Source organism: Lucilia cuprina, chromosome 3 (assembly GCF_022045245.1).
Source record: "Lucilia cuprina isolate Lc7/37 chromosome 3, ASM2204524v1, whole genome shotgun sequence".
Classification (NCBI taxonomy): domain Eukaryota; kingdom Metazoa; phylum Arthropoda; class Insecta; order Diptera; family Calliphoridae; genus Lucilia; species Lucilia cuprina.
In genome coordinates, this window is record NC_060951.1 from 65,809,792 (window position 1) to 65,826,888 (window position 17,097).

General features: G+C 27.9%; 2 protein-coding genes across 2 annotated transcripts in view; one reads left to right on the forward strand and one right to left on the reverse strand.

Moving 5' to 3' along the window:
- LOC111678941 (5-hydroxytryptamine receptor 2A-like) overlaps positions 1-17,097 on the reverse strand; it is a 36,963-nt gene that overhangs the window by 3,383 nt on the left and 16,483 nt on the right. The gene's annotated exons all lie outside the window — the stretch shown is intronic.
- Positions 10,802-17,087, forward strand: LOC111678940 (small G protein signaling modulator 1). Its single transcript, XM_023440399.2, has 9 exons — positions 10,802-11,517; positions 11,589-12,033; positions 12,096-12,588; positions 12,659-12,955; positions 13,015-14,069; positions 14,144-14,268; positions 15,014-15,193; positions 15,255-15,532; positions 16,045-17,087. Exons 1-9 carry the CDS (start codon positions 11,171-11,173, stop codon positions 16,131-16,133), a joined length of 3,309 nt encoding a protein of 1,102 aa, XP_023296167.2. The 5' UTR covers positions 10,802-11,170; the 3' UTR covers positions 16,134-17,087.

Consider the following 17,097-nt stretch of genomic DNA (forward strand, 5'->3'; position numbering starts at 1 on the left):
GAAAGTATAATTACGTACTTGTTTTAGATTTATGTAAGATTTCTTTAAGTGAACCCTTATATGATAGTTATACCTAATTATAGACACAGTGTAATTAAATTATTTTCATAATATTTTGTCGTAGAACATTCAGTTGTGATGATTGTAGTTGTCATATGTATTAACTGAACAGTGTTCACGGTAATGAAGGTAGAACAATATAGACTAACAGGGAAGATTGACTTTGTAAGAAGAATTGGGTTTATTCTCTATATTATAAAATAAAGCATTCAAAACAAACAATCTTTTTTAAGGGCTGGTCTTATATACACACACAACTATTACTCATTCTCATTAGTACAAATTAAACTCATTAGAGCTTGAAGTAATTTACTTTATAAGTTCTTAATTTACTCCTACACAATTTTAAGGAATATTGAAATTGATTATAAACCAATGACAACAACAACAATTTTAATATATGAATATCCAGCAAAAACTTGCATTTTATTCAGAAAAGATAATCAATGTAAATCATATAAAAAAAGTAAAAATATTTCCACAGCTTTGCAAAGAAGATGACTAATGAATTAAAAATAAAGAAATTTCTCAAAAATCAGTTAAATAAATAAAATCTTATATATTATCACAGTAAATATATATGAGTGAAGAAAAGTTTGTTCAAAAGACTTTTATTCTCTTAATAATTTCTACAATTTAATATGGTAACCCAATGATGCACATATACGAGTATATAAGTAAATATATGCACATACCTATGCCGAATCCTTATAGATAGTAATGACGGTAGCGATATCAGCCTGCTCATTAATATTGAATTTATTATCAAAATAGAAAAGTTAATTATTTTTTCCCATATTGTTGAGACTTTTTATTTCATATACAAAGTCTCCGAAATTTATAAATTTTTTTTATTTTTCTTGCCACCAAGTTTTTAAGATTTCAAATAAATTTTATGATAACATTAAACGTAAATTAATTTAAGGTAATGTTGACAATTCAAAATTGTTAAGAAAATTCAAAAAATTCTTTGCAATATTCAACCCATACAATCAACACAAAAATAATTTTACAATAAATGCGCAGTTTTATTACTACTAAAATTTCTTCGTAGAAAATTAACTCCCTGAAGCTGAACTCATTTATTTTCTTTAACTTATGTACTTATGTACTTGGAAAAGGGCAAGCATTATTTGTTATTAAATATTTTATAGTCATTGTATTACAATTTAAGGTATTGAGTTGTAAAATACAAAAGAAAATATTAATTAATTTTAACTGCGTTTTAAAATAAGAACTCCAATCCAAAAGAATTGTTGTTACAATATAAAAAAATATTTAAATTTTAAAGAAATATTTAAAACAAAATATTTTTTATGATAAATATTAAAAATCAAGTAACACCGTTCGGTTATGCCAAATTTTGTATACCTTTCACCAATTGACCCAATGTGTTATAAGAATTCTTGATGGAATTTGCACTAATAGGTTTTAAACATCAAAAAAATATACCATAAGTCGTCATATAAGGTCCCTTTCAAAAAAACACTTTCACGTGTATGATTTAAATATAAATAATATTATAAAAAAATATATTGCAACAATTAAGATTGTTATATTCGGCCATGCCGAATCTTCTATACCCACTATAAAATGTTTTTGAATAAAATATAAATAAAATATTTTAGTCATACGTCGGCCGCATATGAGTTCAATGGCATTATCACGTGTATTATCATGTGTTACAGACATATATGTAAATTTAACTTTTTAACGATAAATTATTTATTATTCAATTATTTTCATAGGAATGAACAATAATAAGTATGTATGTACATCTAACGAAAGTCTCTTTTATGCATAAACATATGTATACGATATAAAGGTGATTAATTTTGGATTATTTTTTGAGCTTTTAAATTATGCCGAGTGCAATCTTTATTATTACAAAATACTTTAAATGAATGATATAATTTTATAATATAATCTTTCAAAATAACAATCAATTTCATATTTTAATTTATAATAATTTTAAATTTTTAAATTCAATACTAAATTTGATAATATTATTTTGTTTAATATATGTAGATGTCGGTTTGTCAGTATTACTTAAGGTATTTTCAGACTACAATACTGAATATTAATACTTGTCAGAAAATCATGTAGTATAATACAATTTCGTAGTCTAAATACAATTGGATTGATTATGACAAAAATTACTTCTGTTTAATTTTTTTCAAAAATTTCTAATTTTTCATATGTATCAAAGTTGTAATTAAAAAAAGAAACGTTAGAAACAATTTTCATCTGAAAAAATAAACAGGCAAGTAAAATAAATTAAACATAAACGAAAAATTTAAGAACAGAGTTGAATTTATAAAGGAAAGAATTGATAAAGAGTATGTCTGAAATATTTATGTATTTTTCTTACAGATTTTTTGATATACCGACCAAATTCTATAATATTTTTATTTTGAAATGTATTAATACTCAGTATTGTAGTCTGAAAATACCTTTAGGTATATATGAATGCGTATTATTATTTTTAATTTTACATTAAATTAATCATACGTCACCGTGCAAAAATACAAATTGATTGTTATTTTGAAAGATAAAATCTAACAAGATAAAATACTTAATTATCATAAATTGAAAATTGTTTTACATCAATAAAAGCTAAATTTAAACAATGAATAAAAATATTATCTCTTTCGTAGGAATACATTTTTGTTAAAATACAATGACAATGAAAAAAAACTTCTAAAAAATGTATTTTTTTACGTATGTATATTAGACCGACTCACTTTGTATGGAAAGCAAAAACGTGATTTTTGACCCCTCTCAAAATTTTCCTTGCTTTGTTTTATGATGATTCCCAAAATATTTTACGTCTAGCGATGACAATTCATAAGCTGGACCAAATTAAAAAAATGTATTTTGAAATTATTTTTTTAAATTTTTTGTTTTAAAACAATTCAAGCACCATTTTTTGTGAGTCTGTCTAATGTACATATATACTTTTTTAAACATAAATATCAAACATATGGTACATATAAATATTTTGTACATATACATGTAAGTTTATAAACATTTTATTTACATTAAAGCTAGTACATGTTTATGTATGTGTTTATAATATATAAAATATCACAAGCCATGCATGGACAAACGAGCATAAAAATAAATAACATAATCCACATATATTCTTTAACTTTTCCAATTTATTTAACACATATACAGGCTTAATAGTAAAACAAATCTTTAATTTACTTTAATATTGTACTAACTCAGAATACAGCTTTATTTTTTAACTAAAATCTATAAACAAATAACAGCAGTACTGCCGACTCTTTGCAAAAAAAATGTTTGACGTAAATAAATGCCGTCAAATAATATTCCATTAATAAATATAAACATTTTTAGCATTAGTACGCTTTTCGACATATCAAAAAAAAAAAAAAAAAAATATTTATATGCAGATTTATGCTCAAACACACAAAAAAGTTGTTAATTTTAATGCGAACATGAGACAACTGTTGAAATGAACCAAACACAATTCGCACCAGATAATTTATACATTTTTATAGACTAACTTGGCATAAATTACATTTTCTTTTCTATGTTTTTTTGTAAATAATTTAACAAAAAATCTAAAACAAGTGAGTATGACATTTTTATATAAAATAGAGTGTCCTGTATAAGAATGTACATGATTCGGCAAAATTTAAAACAAAAAAGAAAATATTAAACTCAATACAATCTAATAAAAAAATTATTGTCACCATTTATGGACCGATAGCTGTGGCCTCCGATAGGTTAGTGTTTATTTTCATAGTCTGGTTGACTAGAGGTTGTGGGTTCGACATCCACCTAAGGCACTGGCTAAGGAGCGCACAACAAGACCGATAGACGCCTTTGTGTATTTCTTCAGATCTGATTTATAACACCCTTCTTTCAAACTACCATACTAGCAAACTAACCGGCGCTACAGCAAACCGCTATTTAGTTCAAAATAAAATTATTTTTTTTACAAGATTTTCTAACTACGCATTCTACTTAACTACAAGATTGTTTTTATTCCCTAAACCTATTTTCATAAACAACTTCTTTGTGTAAATCTTAACAAAATAAATATATACAAAACGCAATTTTTATTACAAAAAATTCCTAGAAAAAATATGAAAAAACCACATACTAAGTATTTGTTAAATATTTTGTTTTCTTTTTACAACATAAATATTGATGTAAATGAGGAAGCAGATTCACTTAACATTCCTGGGCAACATATTTACAAAATGTTGAAAAAAAATTAAACAAAGAAAAGATTTCGAAAGTTATTTTCATCAGATAAAATTTATGTAAATTAGTATTTTTATATTGTTTACGTGATTGTTAAAAGGAAAACAATGAAAGACATAAATTACTTTATTTTTCTGCAAGTGGTAGTTGTTAGTAAGAAATACTTTTTCAACGAATTTAATTTGTTTATTTGTATGTTTTCTTTGGTGACTTTTTAATCTTTAAGGATTTTATTTTTATGTGCAATTTTTGTTTGTATTTTAAAATAAATGGAAAAAGTTAAATTAGTTTAGAATTAGTTATATTCATTATATTTACAAATGCTTTTACTAGCCACCAACTGTTATACAAATTATCTTTTAGTATGGAGAAAGTTGTATTAAAATTAGTTAAATTTAAAACTTTTACTTTTAAGTTTTTTAGTAATTTGTTTCTACAGGTATCTACTTGAAATTAATTGTTAAAAATTTTGGCATTTGAATATTTTATTTAAAGGGGGTCTATTATTGTGAAAAACCGTCTACAGCATTAAAATGCTTGCTATAGCTGTGATAAATATTTCTTTTGTCATAAGTATATTTCTTATATTTGCCCAAATTCTGTCTGTATTTACCAAGCTTTACAATTTTAATATGCCATACCATGAACTGTGAACTTTTTATATAAACTGACAAATAATGTCTGAGGCCGTAGGCAATAAAAGCCTAAGTTTAAAAATCGTGTATTCCAAAAAATCTTTAACTTAAGTCAAAATGTTTTCTACGCTTTAGTTATAATATAATAGGTTTGTACTGAGATATGTAACTCGGAAAAATAGTAGCTTAATTGGCGTAGAAGATTAGTAGAATTAATGCGAGAACTGTAAGAATGTAATAAATTTATTAGGACTTTCACCCAAATATCTTAAGTGGACTTAGTCGTTAATCAATTGAGAGTAAAGAATTTATGTTTCTTTTTCATAGCAAAACATCTACAGTCTCACATAATTGTGCCAATTTTGAAAATAAATAAAAAAATATTGAAATATTTGTCATTTTATTTACCAGTATTTATTTAAATATGTGTTTTGTTATGCCTGAACAAATAGAATAAAATAAAAAATGTAAATGACATTCAACAGCTGCTGAAGGTGACAAGGTTAAATTTTTAGAAACATCTGTTGTCATTGTGTTACGAATGAGAAAACACGTTCATTCAACACTGTTGCACAAATTAAAAATTCGAAACTGGTAGAAAAAGTCATTAAAATGTTATAAAAATCACAAATATTTTTCTATGAATATTAGATTTTACTTTAAAATGATTTTGCCATTGTGCAGCTTTTTTAATTCATCAGTAGCAGCAAACAATGTTAAATTTAGTATACAATTTAAAACAGTAAATAAATCTTGGTTATAAGAATAAATTTACTTTCCTTTTCATACGTTTATGAGCATAATAAAATGTTTTATGAACCCTAGATGAAGCCAGTGAAGGTAAAATGAAAATTTGTACTATATTAGATGGAAAATTTTTAAACAGCTAATATCAAAAAGTCTTGCTGAAAATATGATTACATATTTATTTTATTTAGTAAATGAGAAAAATGAAATTAAATGTCATGTTAAGGTGTGTTTAAACTAACTCATTTCGACAGCTTTTAGTCATTTAATGCTGCCATTAGAAACATCTGCTATTAGAGCAACCTTTTAAATGTGCAAACCATCCATATCATAAGGTCAAAGTTCAATTGAATGCACTTTATTTTTCTTTCTCCCTTTTGTACATTTTCATCGAGGACTGGCAAAAGTGTGCAGGCTCAAGTTTTGTTCAACATTTTAAAACGTAAAACACTTTTCATTTCATTAGAACACATGTTACTGCCAAGGTATCCCATTGTGTGTTGGAGGTAAAATGATTTTTTATGTTTCTTTTTTCTATTCTGTTTCTTTCTTTTTTTTCTAAAAGCTCTGTTCTTTATGGATTTAAATTATATTAAACAAGCATTTTAAATTGAATTTGATCGTTTCATTTTGTGAATCTACAGAAACTACATGATTTTTTTGATTTTTTTGATGAAATTGTACACGATTTATTAGATTTCCTATAGAGTTTATATGTTTTTGGTTTTACTTACTATTAAATCTCATTAATTAGATTTTATGCTTTGTGGACATTGTGACAATATGTGTACAAAATTCATGAAAATTTTATTTAATTAGCAGAATATGGATGACAATTTTTCTTTTACTCTAATATTTATTTTGGTGAATTAGATGGTTTATATCGCGGAGTGTTTTTTCATCTTCTTTAAACGACTGGCTTTACATACAAATGTATGTCGAGTATTTTTTCTTTGTGTATTATTTTTTAGTTCCGCTAGTAATGAATAACATGACATCAAGGACAAAATGATTCATTATGTTTTTGTCACTAGTGGGTTAAGCCAAAAAGTTGATTAATTTATATAAATGTGTCATAAAAAATTCTTTTTATAACATAAAAATTATGCTTTTGAAGATGAATAAATATTCAGGGTCTAATATGACCCATCTATGTTACTCTGTATGTTGAATGTACGATATAGTCTAAAGGAGATGAGAAAAAAATATTTTTAATTCTTGTCTTAACAACATCAAGCCATCTTCATTAACACCTCTTTACGTCAGATAATGGTAATTTGAGCTTCTCAAATATTCCACGATTACGGTATTTAAAATTCTTCAGAAATATAAACTTAAATATCTCGAAAAAACATATACTTCAAATAAAACAATATGAATCCTTAAACGATTTTTATCCCATTTAATAAAAGGATATTATTTTCCTGTGATTAAAATCCAAAAAATCTGTAGGTTTATTTTTGATGTTTTAACTTAGAAACATTGTATATTCAATAAGAACAAGTTTAAGTTGTTGCTGTTTTTTCTATTCTCCCTTTCCTGCAAATTCTGTTTCAACAGTAGCTTGTAAAAATATTCATATAATATTAAAAAGCGGAAAAGTGTGTTCGTTTGTTTGTGTTAAAGTGAAACATAATGAAGCCTTAAATTGTCCTTTTTTTGTCTTCCTTAAAGGCTTCATTCCCAAAATGTTGTTATGTTGCTATACTTTTCCAGAGATTTAGTTGTGCTTTTAGGACTTAAAATAGCTTTAATACATAGATACATACATGTACTTTTTATACCATAAATAAACATACATGTATGAATGTAACGTATGGGTGTGCTTTTAATTATAAATTTCCCCAAAAATGAAACCAGCAAAACTGAAGATATTTTACAAACTAATTGTGGTCATGGTTTTAGATTATCTATTTTTGGATACAACCTTTTATAAAATTAAAAGAGAAGTAGTTATGAATACAATTTTAATGAAATTTTTGAAAGTTATTTTGAGAAATTTAAACTTATAAACATTTTGTCAACCACGTTGTGGTTAGTGGGGCCACATTATTTTGGGAATTTGTTTTTAATTAATGGGAAACATGTTAAAATGCCATTGTAGGCAATTATGTACTAGTGATAACATACAATAAAGTAATTTTTTATATTTCAAATACATTCGTGTAGTTTTGAATTCTAATTTTTAGTTATAGTGAACCGATCAAACCATCACTTTCATAATGAACATTTCTGGATACCACTCTAGAATATTTAAAATAGTAGGACAACTTTAATTAATTTCGATAGAGTGTTTGTTGCAATGTGCACAAGTTTGACATATATTTAATAACGTTTGCATGGACGGACATATGATAACTAGACATTATATAGTACATTACGAAAAAATATATCCAAATACGGATATTACTACTTATGTGATAAAAGACAAAAAGTTTTGTGTCTCGCAGATTTGCTTAAAAGTCTAATGGGTCCCCAAAGATTTGGAGCCTAAGATTAATTTTTGCAAAAAACAGTAGCTGGTGCTGGCGCATACCTTACAATCTTGTAGCTGGTGTTATAAATAATAAAAATCAAAAAAATTTATCAAGTGTTTGTATTAGGCGTATACGTAATATTTGTTAAATCAATAAATAACAAACACGTATACGTACAGGTCACTTAAATTAAATTTCATAATGCAAAACTTTCCACTAGCAAATTAAGAAGTTTTCAGATTTTCCTAAATATTTGCAAGATATTAACTTGTAAAAAATATCACTTTTTTGCAAAAATGGCACATTGGTCACAAAAAATTGCATGACTTTGGTCAAAACTGGGAGACACAGGACTTTTTTTGGTCTTGTGTCACGTAGTGTTGTCCGTATATGGTTTTATTGACATACAATTTTTTATTTTTCTAATTTCTTGCACTTGTAGTATATTTTAAATAACCCATAGAAGTGAATTATAATAAACTTAAATTACATGAAAAGTTACGACGGCAGCAACACGTAATTAAAATAAAATACAACAAAAGAAAGATCCAAACTTTAAATCCTGCAAAAAACCCATAAGCCCTGTAATTTAAAAAAATAATTTATTCGTTACATACAATATATTTCAAAAATATATTTTCGGTTTATTTTAAACCAGATTATACCTCAGTAAATCTGGGGAGGAATAGTATTTTTATAAAAGTACTAAAAAAGAACTGCTGGGCATTAGTTGTATTTTTTTTAAATTTAGCGTATTCAAGTCAAGGGATTTCTACAGACACAAACATGGGGTGTATGATAGTTACATTGTTTTAGCTTTTGCAGTAGAAACAATGAAGGACATTGTGTGAGTATTAAATACAATGTGTTTACATATTAAAACAAAACAGATAAAATACAGAAACTAAAACAACAAAATGGCGACAGTTTAATGTTTCTATGCAATTACTTGACTCAAAACTATTCTAGAATACTAATTTGTATGCAATTAGGACAGGGTTATCAAACCTTAAGTATTAGAATCAACTTATTTAAATTGTTTAATGACAAATCTAATAAAAATTTATTCTATTATTCTATAGTGTCTACAGTCGAGAAAGAGTAATTTCAGATGATGTTGTACTAAAATATTCCAAATAATTAATTTTTTAACTAATAAAAATGTAACTTTATAATTATAAAACGTTACTTTATAATACGAAAATTACACCAATTTAAATAGTTGATATAAATGTGTTACTTATTTAATGTTGTATTAGTTACCTTAAATAATAAATTAAAGAAGAAAACAAAAAATATATAATGAAATATATATAATGAAACTACGTATGCATATTTTCCACTTACTTTTTAACTTGTTTCTCCTTATTTAATTCATTTCTTCCTTTTTATCACATTATTTAAATCTAGTAAATGTGGTGTAAAAAGAAAATAGAATAATCATTATAGAAAATATGGTAAATGTCAGAAATACTAGAATAATGATGATACTGCTGTTGAATAGTTATGATAACCACAAATAAGATTAGGATTAACCGGATGGAAATGTGTTAAAAATCTCTGTTTAGTTTAATATTGTTGCACTATTATTATAATCACTTTATCCCGACTCATTTCAGCTTAATGGTTATCAGTATGAAACTTAATAATAGACAGACGACGACATCCGGCATTGTGGGATGTCCATGCAGTATAAAGATATACATGTACATATAAACCAATCCCAGACATACATGTGTACATTTATACATTCTATCATACATATGTACATATATTCTTATGTATGGATATGTTCAATTTACTCACATGTTTTTATACACAGAGAAAAAATTTTATGTTACAATAACAAAATTTATTTCAAACGAATGTTTTGAGTTTACACAATTAATATTTATGTTTCTAAGAACATAAAATTGACGTACTTTTAATATTGCTTAACTAAATATCTTAAGGTATTGTTTTTTTCCAGTATATGTATTTTTAAATTCTAAAGAACATATAAACTTGTTACTCCTTGTTGTTAAGTTAAGTTTAAGACTGTATATGTTGATTTCTTGAATAGCATACAGTTAACAGTTTTTGCTAATTTATTTCCGTTTTAGCACTTTATGTTAATCTTTTCGTATACTCTAATATTTTAATATATACATACAATAAATAATAATTTCATGCTGCACAATGGTATAAAAAATTGAGGGAAATATTTCTGTAACTTCTAAACGGAAAATCAGATTTGAATGAAATTTTACATAAGTATTATGGTAAAATTGTATCCTTTGGTGTTATCATTATTGTGTTGGATACGTGATATATGCGTATTATGAACAGACTTATAAAGTGATTATAAAATACTTTAAACGAAATATTGAATTTTTATAAAATTTAACAAATGTCATCACAAATGAATGATGCTTTTCTCTTTATACTAGTATTACTAAAAAGGAACTTTTACGTTTGCCTTGGTTTAAATTTTTTAACATACTCAACGGGGGTTTGGAGACCATTAAGCCATTGTAAATTTTATAGGATTTCTTTTTATTATTAGAAGGCATTAAGATTATTTTCTAGTTAAACACTCATACTCTAAACAGAAATATACATATATGTGTTTTTGTATGTGTATGTACTTTGAGGGTAGTGGTTGTTGACAAAACTGTGTGGAAAGTAAAAATTGATATATTGCGTTATGGACTCATAAAAAAAATTATGTTAAATTTATATTTTCTTATTGTTGTTTTCATTTTTCTATTTTTTCTTTTTGTAATACTAATAAAGCTTTTATCTGTCCATCAATTTTAATGACAGCATCGCGTGTTACCATCATGGCTTTGTACATATGTATATATGATGAATTCATCATATTGTTTATACTCTAGAGATGCATTTTATAAATTAATTTTTCTCTAATTGTAGTTTTCACCATTTAACCAACAACATTTTCTTGTTTATTTTCCAGAGACAGACTTTAAGGAACGTTTAATATCAGCCGTTAAAAAGGAGGTTAAACAGTTGATGGAAGAGGCGGTTACGAAAAAGTATGTACATGAAGAAAGTACTACAGTAACACAATTATGTGCAGCTGTGGAAGCCTGTCTGAGTCAGGGTTTGAGACGTCGTGCTTTGGGTTTGTTTAAAACTTCATCAACTACAGCTCTGTTGCATAAAATTGCCAAACTTTGCTCAGATGCCGAACATATTAGTAAAATGGTACAAGATATAGAGGCGAATGATCCTCACAAGCGTTCGTCTTCGAGTAGTGACAGTTTTAATAGGCCGCCAATGATGAAGAAGGGAAGTAGTAGTTCAGTCACAAGTGCAATGAGTACTAGTTGTTCTAGTGTTTCATTAGCCTCAATGAAGTAAGTATTTGTGTGTTACTTTGAGGGAATTGTCAAATATGATTATAACGATTTTCTCTTTCCTCTTGCAGATATTTATGGATACGACTGGCTTTATATGAAAAACGTTTGGTTAAAATTATTGAATATCTTGTGGAAAATGCCTCATCTTATTACGAAAGAGATTCTTTAGTTGCCGATTCTGATTATGGCTGTATTTTAAGTTCGCTTCTGGTGGGTCCCTGTGCTTTGGAATTTACAAAGGCAAAAACTGCTGATCATTACTGGACCGATCCACATGCTGATGAATTAGTACAAAGACATCGCATTAGTTCGGGTAGACGTTCTTCTTCAGTGTCCTCAAGGGCACCCATAATAAATTTCAAAAGAAGTTTAAACACTAGTACAGATGAAGCTAGTACTGGCACTTTTAAGTCCATAGCTTCTTGTACAGTCGCCAAAGATTACGTAGAGTCATTACATCAGAATTCCAGAGCTACATTATTGTACGGTAAAAATAATGTCCAAGTATTGCCGGTAGGATTGTAAACAAATAGAGTTATTATTTCGATTCCTTTAATTTTTCCATAATGTTACAGAAAGATTGCAGCGAACCCATGTTGGGCTATTTGAGTCTTCATCAACATATACAAACCTTAACAATTAAATGGACTCCCAATCAATTGATGAATGGTTATCAGGAATCGGAGGATGATATTGATAAGGAACACTATTGGGCCTATGCCTTAAACATCAATGTGGATGATATCGTATATGTACATTGTCATCAAAACAAGGGCGAGGATAGTGGTGGCACTGTAATTCTGGTAAGCCAAGATGGCTTACAACGTCCTCCCATTATATTTCCCGAAGGTGGCCATATGCAACAGTTTTTAAGTTGTTTAGAGACGGGTCTATTACCTCATGGTCAACTAGATCCTCCGCTATGGTCTCAAAGGGGTATTGGCAAAATATTTCCTTGGCCAAAAAGTGTACGCAGGCGTATATTGCCATCTGTTATGGAATCTTTTGATGAGACCCCTATTGATTATGTATTTCGCATTGTTAGCAAAAGCAAACATGAAGAATTTGGTAAAGTTAACCTAGTTTGATGTACTTACATACATTGTGAAAAACTAAGTAATTTTGTTTATATTTCTAGCTGCAGCACATTCTATATTGGACTTTGTTCGGAGTACCCCACGGCGAGCACAGCTGAGCAGTTGTTCTACAACCGGCAGTAGTGATTGTTCAAGTAAAAGTCTCTCCATCGATCAATATCCTTTGGAATCTCCTTTACCACAAACTAGCCAAAATGCTAGTATTGAAATGGTTTGTTCTACCATGAAACGTCAGATAATATCAAGAGCATTTTATGGCTGGTTGGCATACTGTAGGCACTTATCCACGGTACGTACACATTTATCGGGCTTGGTTAATGGACGCATAACACCAGAGAGTAAGTTTTTCATAATACTTATGTAAGTTGACATCTAAAGATTGTCCAATTGTTTACAGTGAAAGCTGATGAAGATGGTTTAACTATTGAAAAGTGGAAGGAATTAAATGAGAACGGTACAGCTGTTAATGCCAGTGAGGTTTTCCGTTTAGTATACTTTGGTGGTGTGGCTCCCGAATTACGCAAAGAAATTTGGCCCTATCTTTTAGGTCACTATAACTTTGGCAGTACCTCTGAGGAGCGTCAGAGTTTAGACGAAACCTGTAAGCACTACTATGAGACTACAATGAGCGAATGGTTAGCTGTGGACGCCATAGTACAACAAAGAGAGAAAGAGAAAACAGCTAGAGCTGTTGCAAAACTAAGTTCAGGCAGTAATAGTGGGCAAGAAAAAACAGTACGACATGTTGATATAGAAACTGGAGATTTGGAAAACGAAGTGTTCGAGGATATTTCCGATATATCTGATCCTGGAGATTTAGAATTTGAGGAAGAGCAAAGAGAACCATTACAAGCCGTCATGACTAGCAGTACAGGCCATTTAATGGTGAAACCAATACCAAGAGCCATGAAAACTAGTACAGACTCAGGCAATGTTGATGACAACATCGATGATTTAAATATTGAAGAAGAACGAGAAGATTTAAAATGTGATCTTCCACAACAATTTTTGAAAGAAGAATCCTCCCTTAAAGAAGATTTCTCGGTCAATGTCAATGCAAGTTCTAAGAGTACTCCTTCAACTTCATCTTATGATACTGTTGGAAACGGTTATGTAGAATTGAAACAAGAGCAATCAACTAATTTTATAGCTTCAGAGGAGTTAGATACAAAATCCATACTAAGTCCAGAGTACTTGAGTGCTGATGATTTTCAAGACCATTTAAGAGATGATGTGCAAGAAGAAGCATTAGATGATGAAAGTGATTTAAAAACTGCTGTTATTGTTACAAATGCATCAGTAGACATTATAAATTGGGAGAACAGTCCTAAAATTTCTAGTATGCGTATGTCACCTCTGGAAGAACAACCAAACCAAACGGTATTTGATGCTTTACAGGAGCCAAAGTCTACTTGTGTATCTCCGGCCAGTTCAAATGGTGGTGTTTATAGTGTAAGTGTTACTATTGTATTAAAAATATTAATTATATAGTTAAAATTATGAATTTGTTTTTATATGAATTTTAGAGCGAATTGCTGGAACAATTCGGTTTAAACTTGCATCGAATTGAAAAGGATGTACAACGTTGTGATCGCAATTATCCTTATTTTGCAAATGAAAATTTAGACAAATTACGAAATGTTATATCAACGTAAGTAAGACTTAAACGTATCTATTTCCATAAGAACAACATGAATCACTACTTTAAAAGTAACATTAAGCGATTACAGAAGGTAAATAACTTCTGTGTAAGTGATGTTTCAAGACTTCCGAAAAAGCGAAAATAATTATTTTTTTTCAATGCTATTATTTTATTTTCTTTTTTATTGTCTATAAGTCTCATTTATATTTTCTTAAAATTTGCTTAACAAAATTGTTAAAAGTTTGAAAGTGGATACTTGAAAATATTATTTTTTTTTAATATTTCTCATGTAAATGTTTTGTGATACTAAATAATCGGAGAATTTTTTTGATGGATTTTTGTATTTTATATCTGAATATACATATATTCCAATTATTTTTGTTAAAATTAAAAATTTTCCAAAAGCTATTTTCAACTTCAGAGCAGTGGCGCTAATGGTTAACATAAATGGACGCCAGAAATTTTTTCAGAATGAATTTTTACAAATTTAGGTTTAAGTCTGGTGGCAGAAACAGCTTCTATTCGCAAGGTCTGAAAAAAAATGCCTAAGCAAAAAAGAATATTTTGGGAAAAATTTATGTTCCTATCTCTTGTTGTGTTTGCTATAGTGACAACAACACACAGGCATTTACAGTCTTAAAATCCTTTGATGGTCCAGATTATATACGGGGTCCATGAGGATTTTAACAGAATGTCAAAATCATTTTATCCGCATCTTTTTTGATGGTGACTATTAAAACCTTTTTATTTTCAGCTACGTTTGGGAACATTTAGATATTGGCTACATGCAGGGCATGTGCGATTTAGTGGCACCTCTTCTCGTTATATTCGATGATGAGTCGTTGACATACAGTTGTTTTTGCAAGTTAATGGAGCGTATGATTGAAAACTTCCCTAATGGAGGAGCAATGGATATGCATTTTGCCAATATGAGGTAATATTGGAATTTAAAACAATACTACAATAAACTAATTATTTATTTTATTACATTAAAGATCTCTAATACAAATTCTTGATTCGGAAATGTATGACCTGATGGATTCAAATGGTGATTATACACATTTCTATTTCTGTTATCGTTGGTTTTTATTGGACTTCAAACGTGAATTGGTATACGATGATGTGTTCTCCACTTGGGAAGTAATATGGGCAGCCAAACATGTGGCTTCTGGACATTTTGTATTATTTTTAGCATTGGCTTTACTGGAAACTTATCGCGACATCATTTTATCGAATAGTATGGATTTTACCGATGTCATTAAGTTTTTCAATGGTAAGTAAATGTTTTTCTACAGCACGACGCAAAAAACTAAGTGATATATGGCCAAAGTCATTCATTTTTGAGGCTTTGGTTTAATTTTAGGCAAAACGTTCGACATTTCGATTTATTCTCTAAGACAAATAAAAAATGTGTCTTTCTTAATAAGACTAACACGTATACGTACAGGTGTCACTAATAAAAGTACTACAATTACTCAATGTAAAGCTATCTACTTGAGATTAAAAACTTAAAAGAAAGTCTTGTCACAAAGAAAAAATTCTGAACGTATATATAGTGAGAATAAATCAAAATCCCAAAGTTTTGCAAGATATGAGCCAGAAACCAATGCTCCAAATCTTGGGAGCCCATAAACGACAGTGCATCTCTTCGAGCAATACTTGGAGATATGTGTCTTTTATCGCGTAGTAGTGTTCCTATATGGTTGTATATCCTTGACTTAAAAAATTACAAACAGTGTTACTAAGTAAATATACACATTAACATTATATAATTTCATTTTGCAGAAATGGCCGAGCGGCACAATGCCCAATCCATTTTACAATTGGCGCGCAGTTTGGTATTGCAATTGCAAATGATTATTGAAAATAAATAAACTAGTTAATTAATAAATAGCCAACTAGTAAATATAAAAAATTAAATTATGTGCATGTAAATTAGATTTATGTTTAGTATAAAAAACATTCACAAGTAGAGGCCAAAATCAAAGAAAATAAATTCTTCCTATAGTAGTAGATCGTAAATGAAACTAGCTCTATTAATAACTTCCACTTTAATTATATAATTTTACTTGTGGTAGGTAATTACGATTTTTATAAATGTTTTCAACTACATAATTATTAAATTACAATCATTTTTGATGTAGTTTATAAGCAACAAAAAAAAAACATAAATAATTCTATACAAAAAAATAAATCAATTTTTAAAGATTGAAAGCATATTCTTTAAAGACAAATCAAAGAAAATCTCTATTGCTATCCTTCTAAAATAATATTTTGTAAAAATGCATCGTCTTTTCTCAGATAAAAATAGTTTTGTGTGTTTTGGGCGGTATCGGGAGAATTTGTTTGATCAAATTCTGTAAAGGGTTTAGTAGTTAAAAGTATGAACAACAATTTTTACAAAATTGATTTTATCAGGACAACGACGATACGTTATCAGTAGTTTCAATATAATAAAAAATAATATTCGAATATGAAACGATTTGCTCAATTTAGAAATATTATAATTAAGGCAGCTTGTCATATCAAAATAAGAATAAAGAATTTATTTTACTAAACAAATATAAAACAGAAAAAAAAATAAACCAAGAAGTAAAATATCAATATTTACATATTTACAAAAGAAAACACAACATTTAAAAAAATCCGATACGAGTAAAATTTTGTCTAAATCAACCTCAAATTAAAAAAAAAAAACTCTAATTCTAAAACTAATTGTAATCATTGAATTTCAAAACAAAACTTAAAAATCAATATCCTTAAGAGACTGTTATCTAAATTCCTTTTTATTCTATATCAATGTACTGTAATTTATTGATTTATATAGAAGACAAAAAA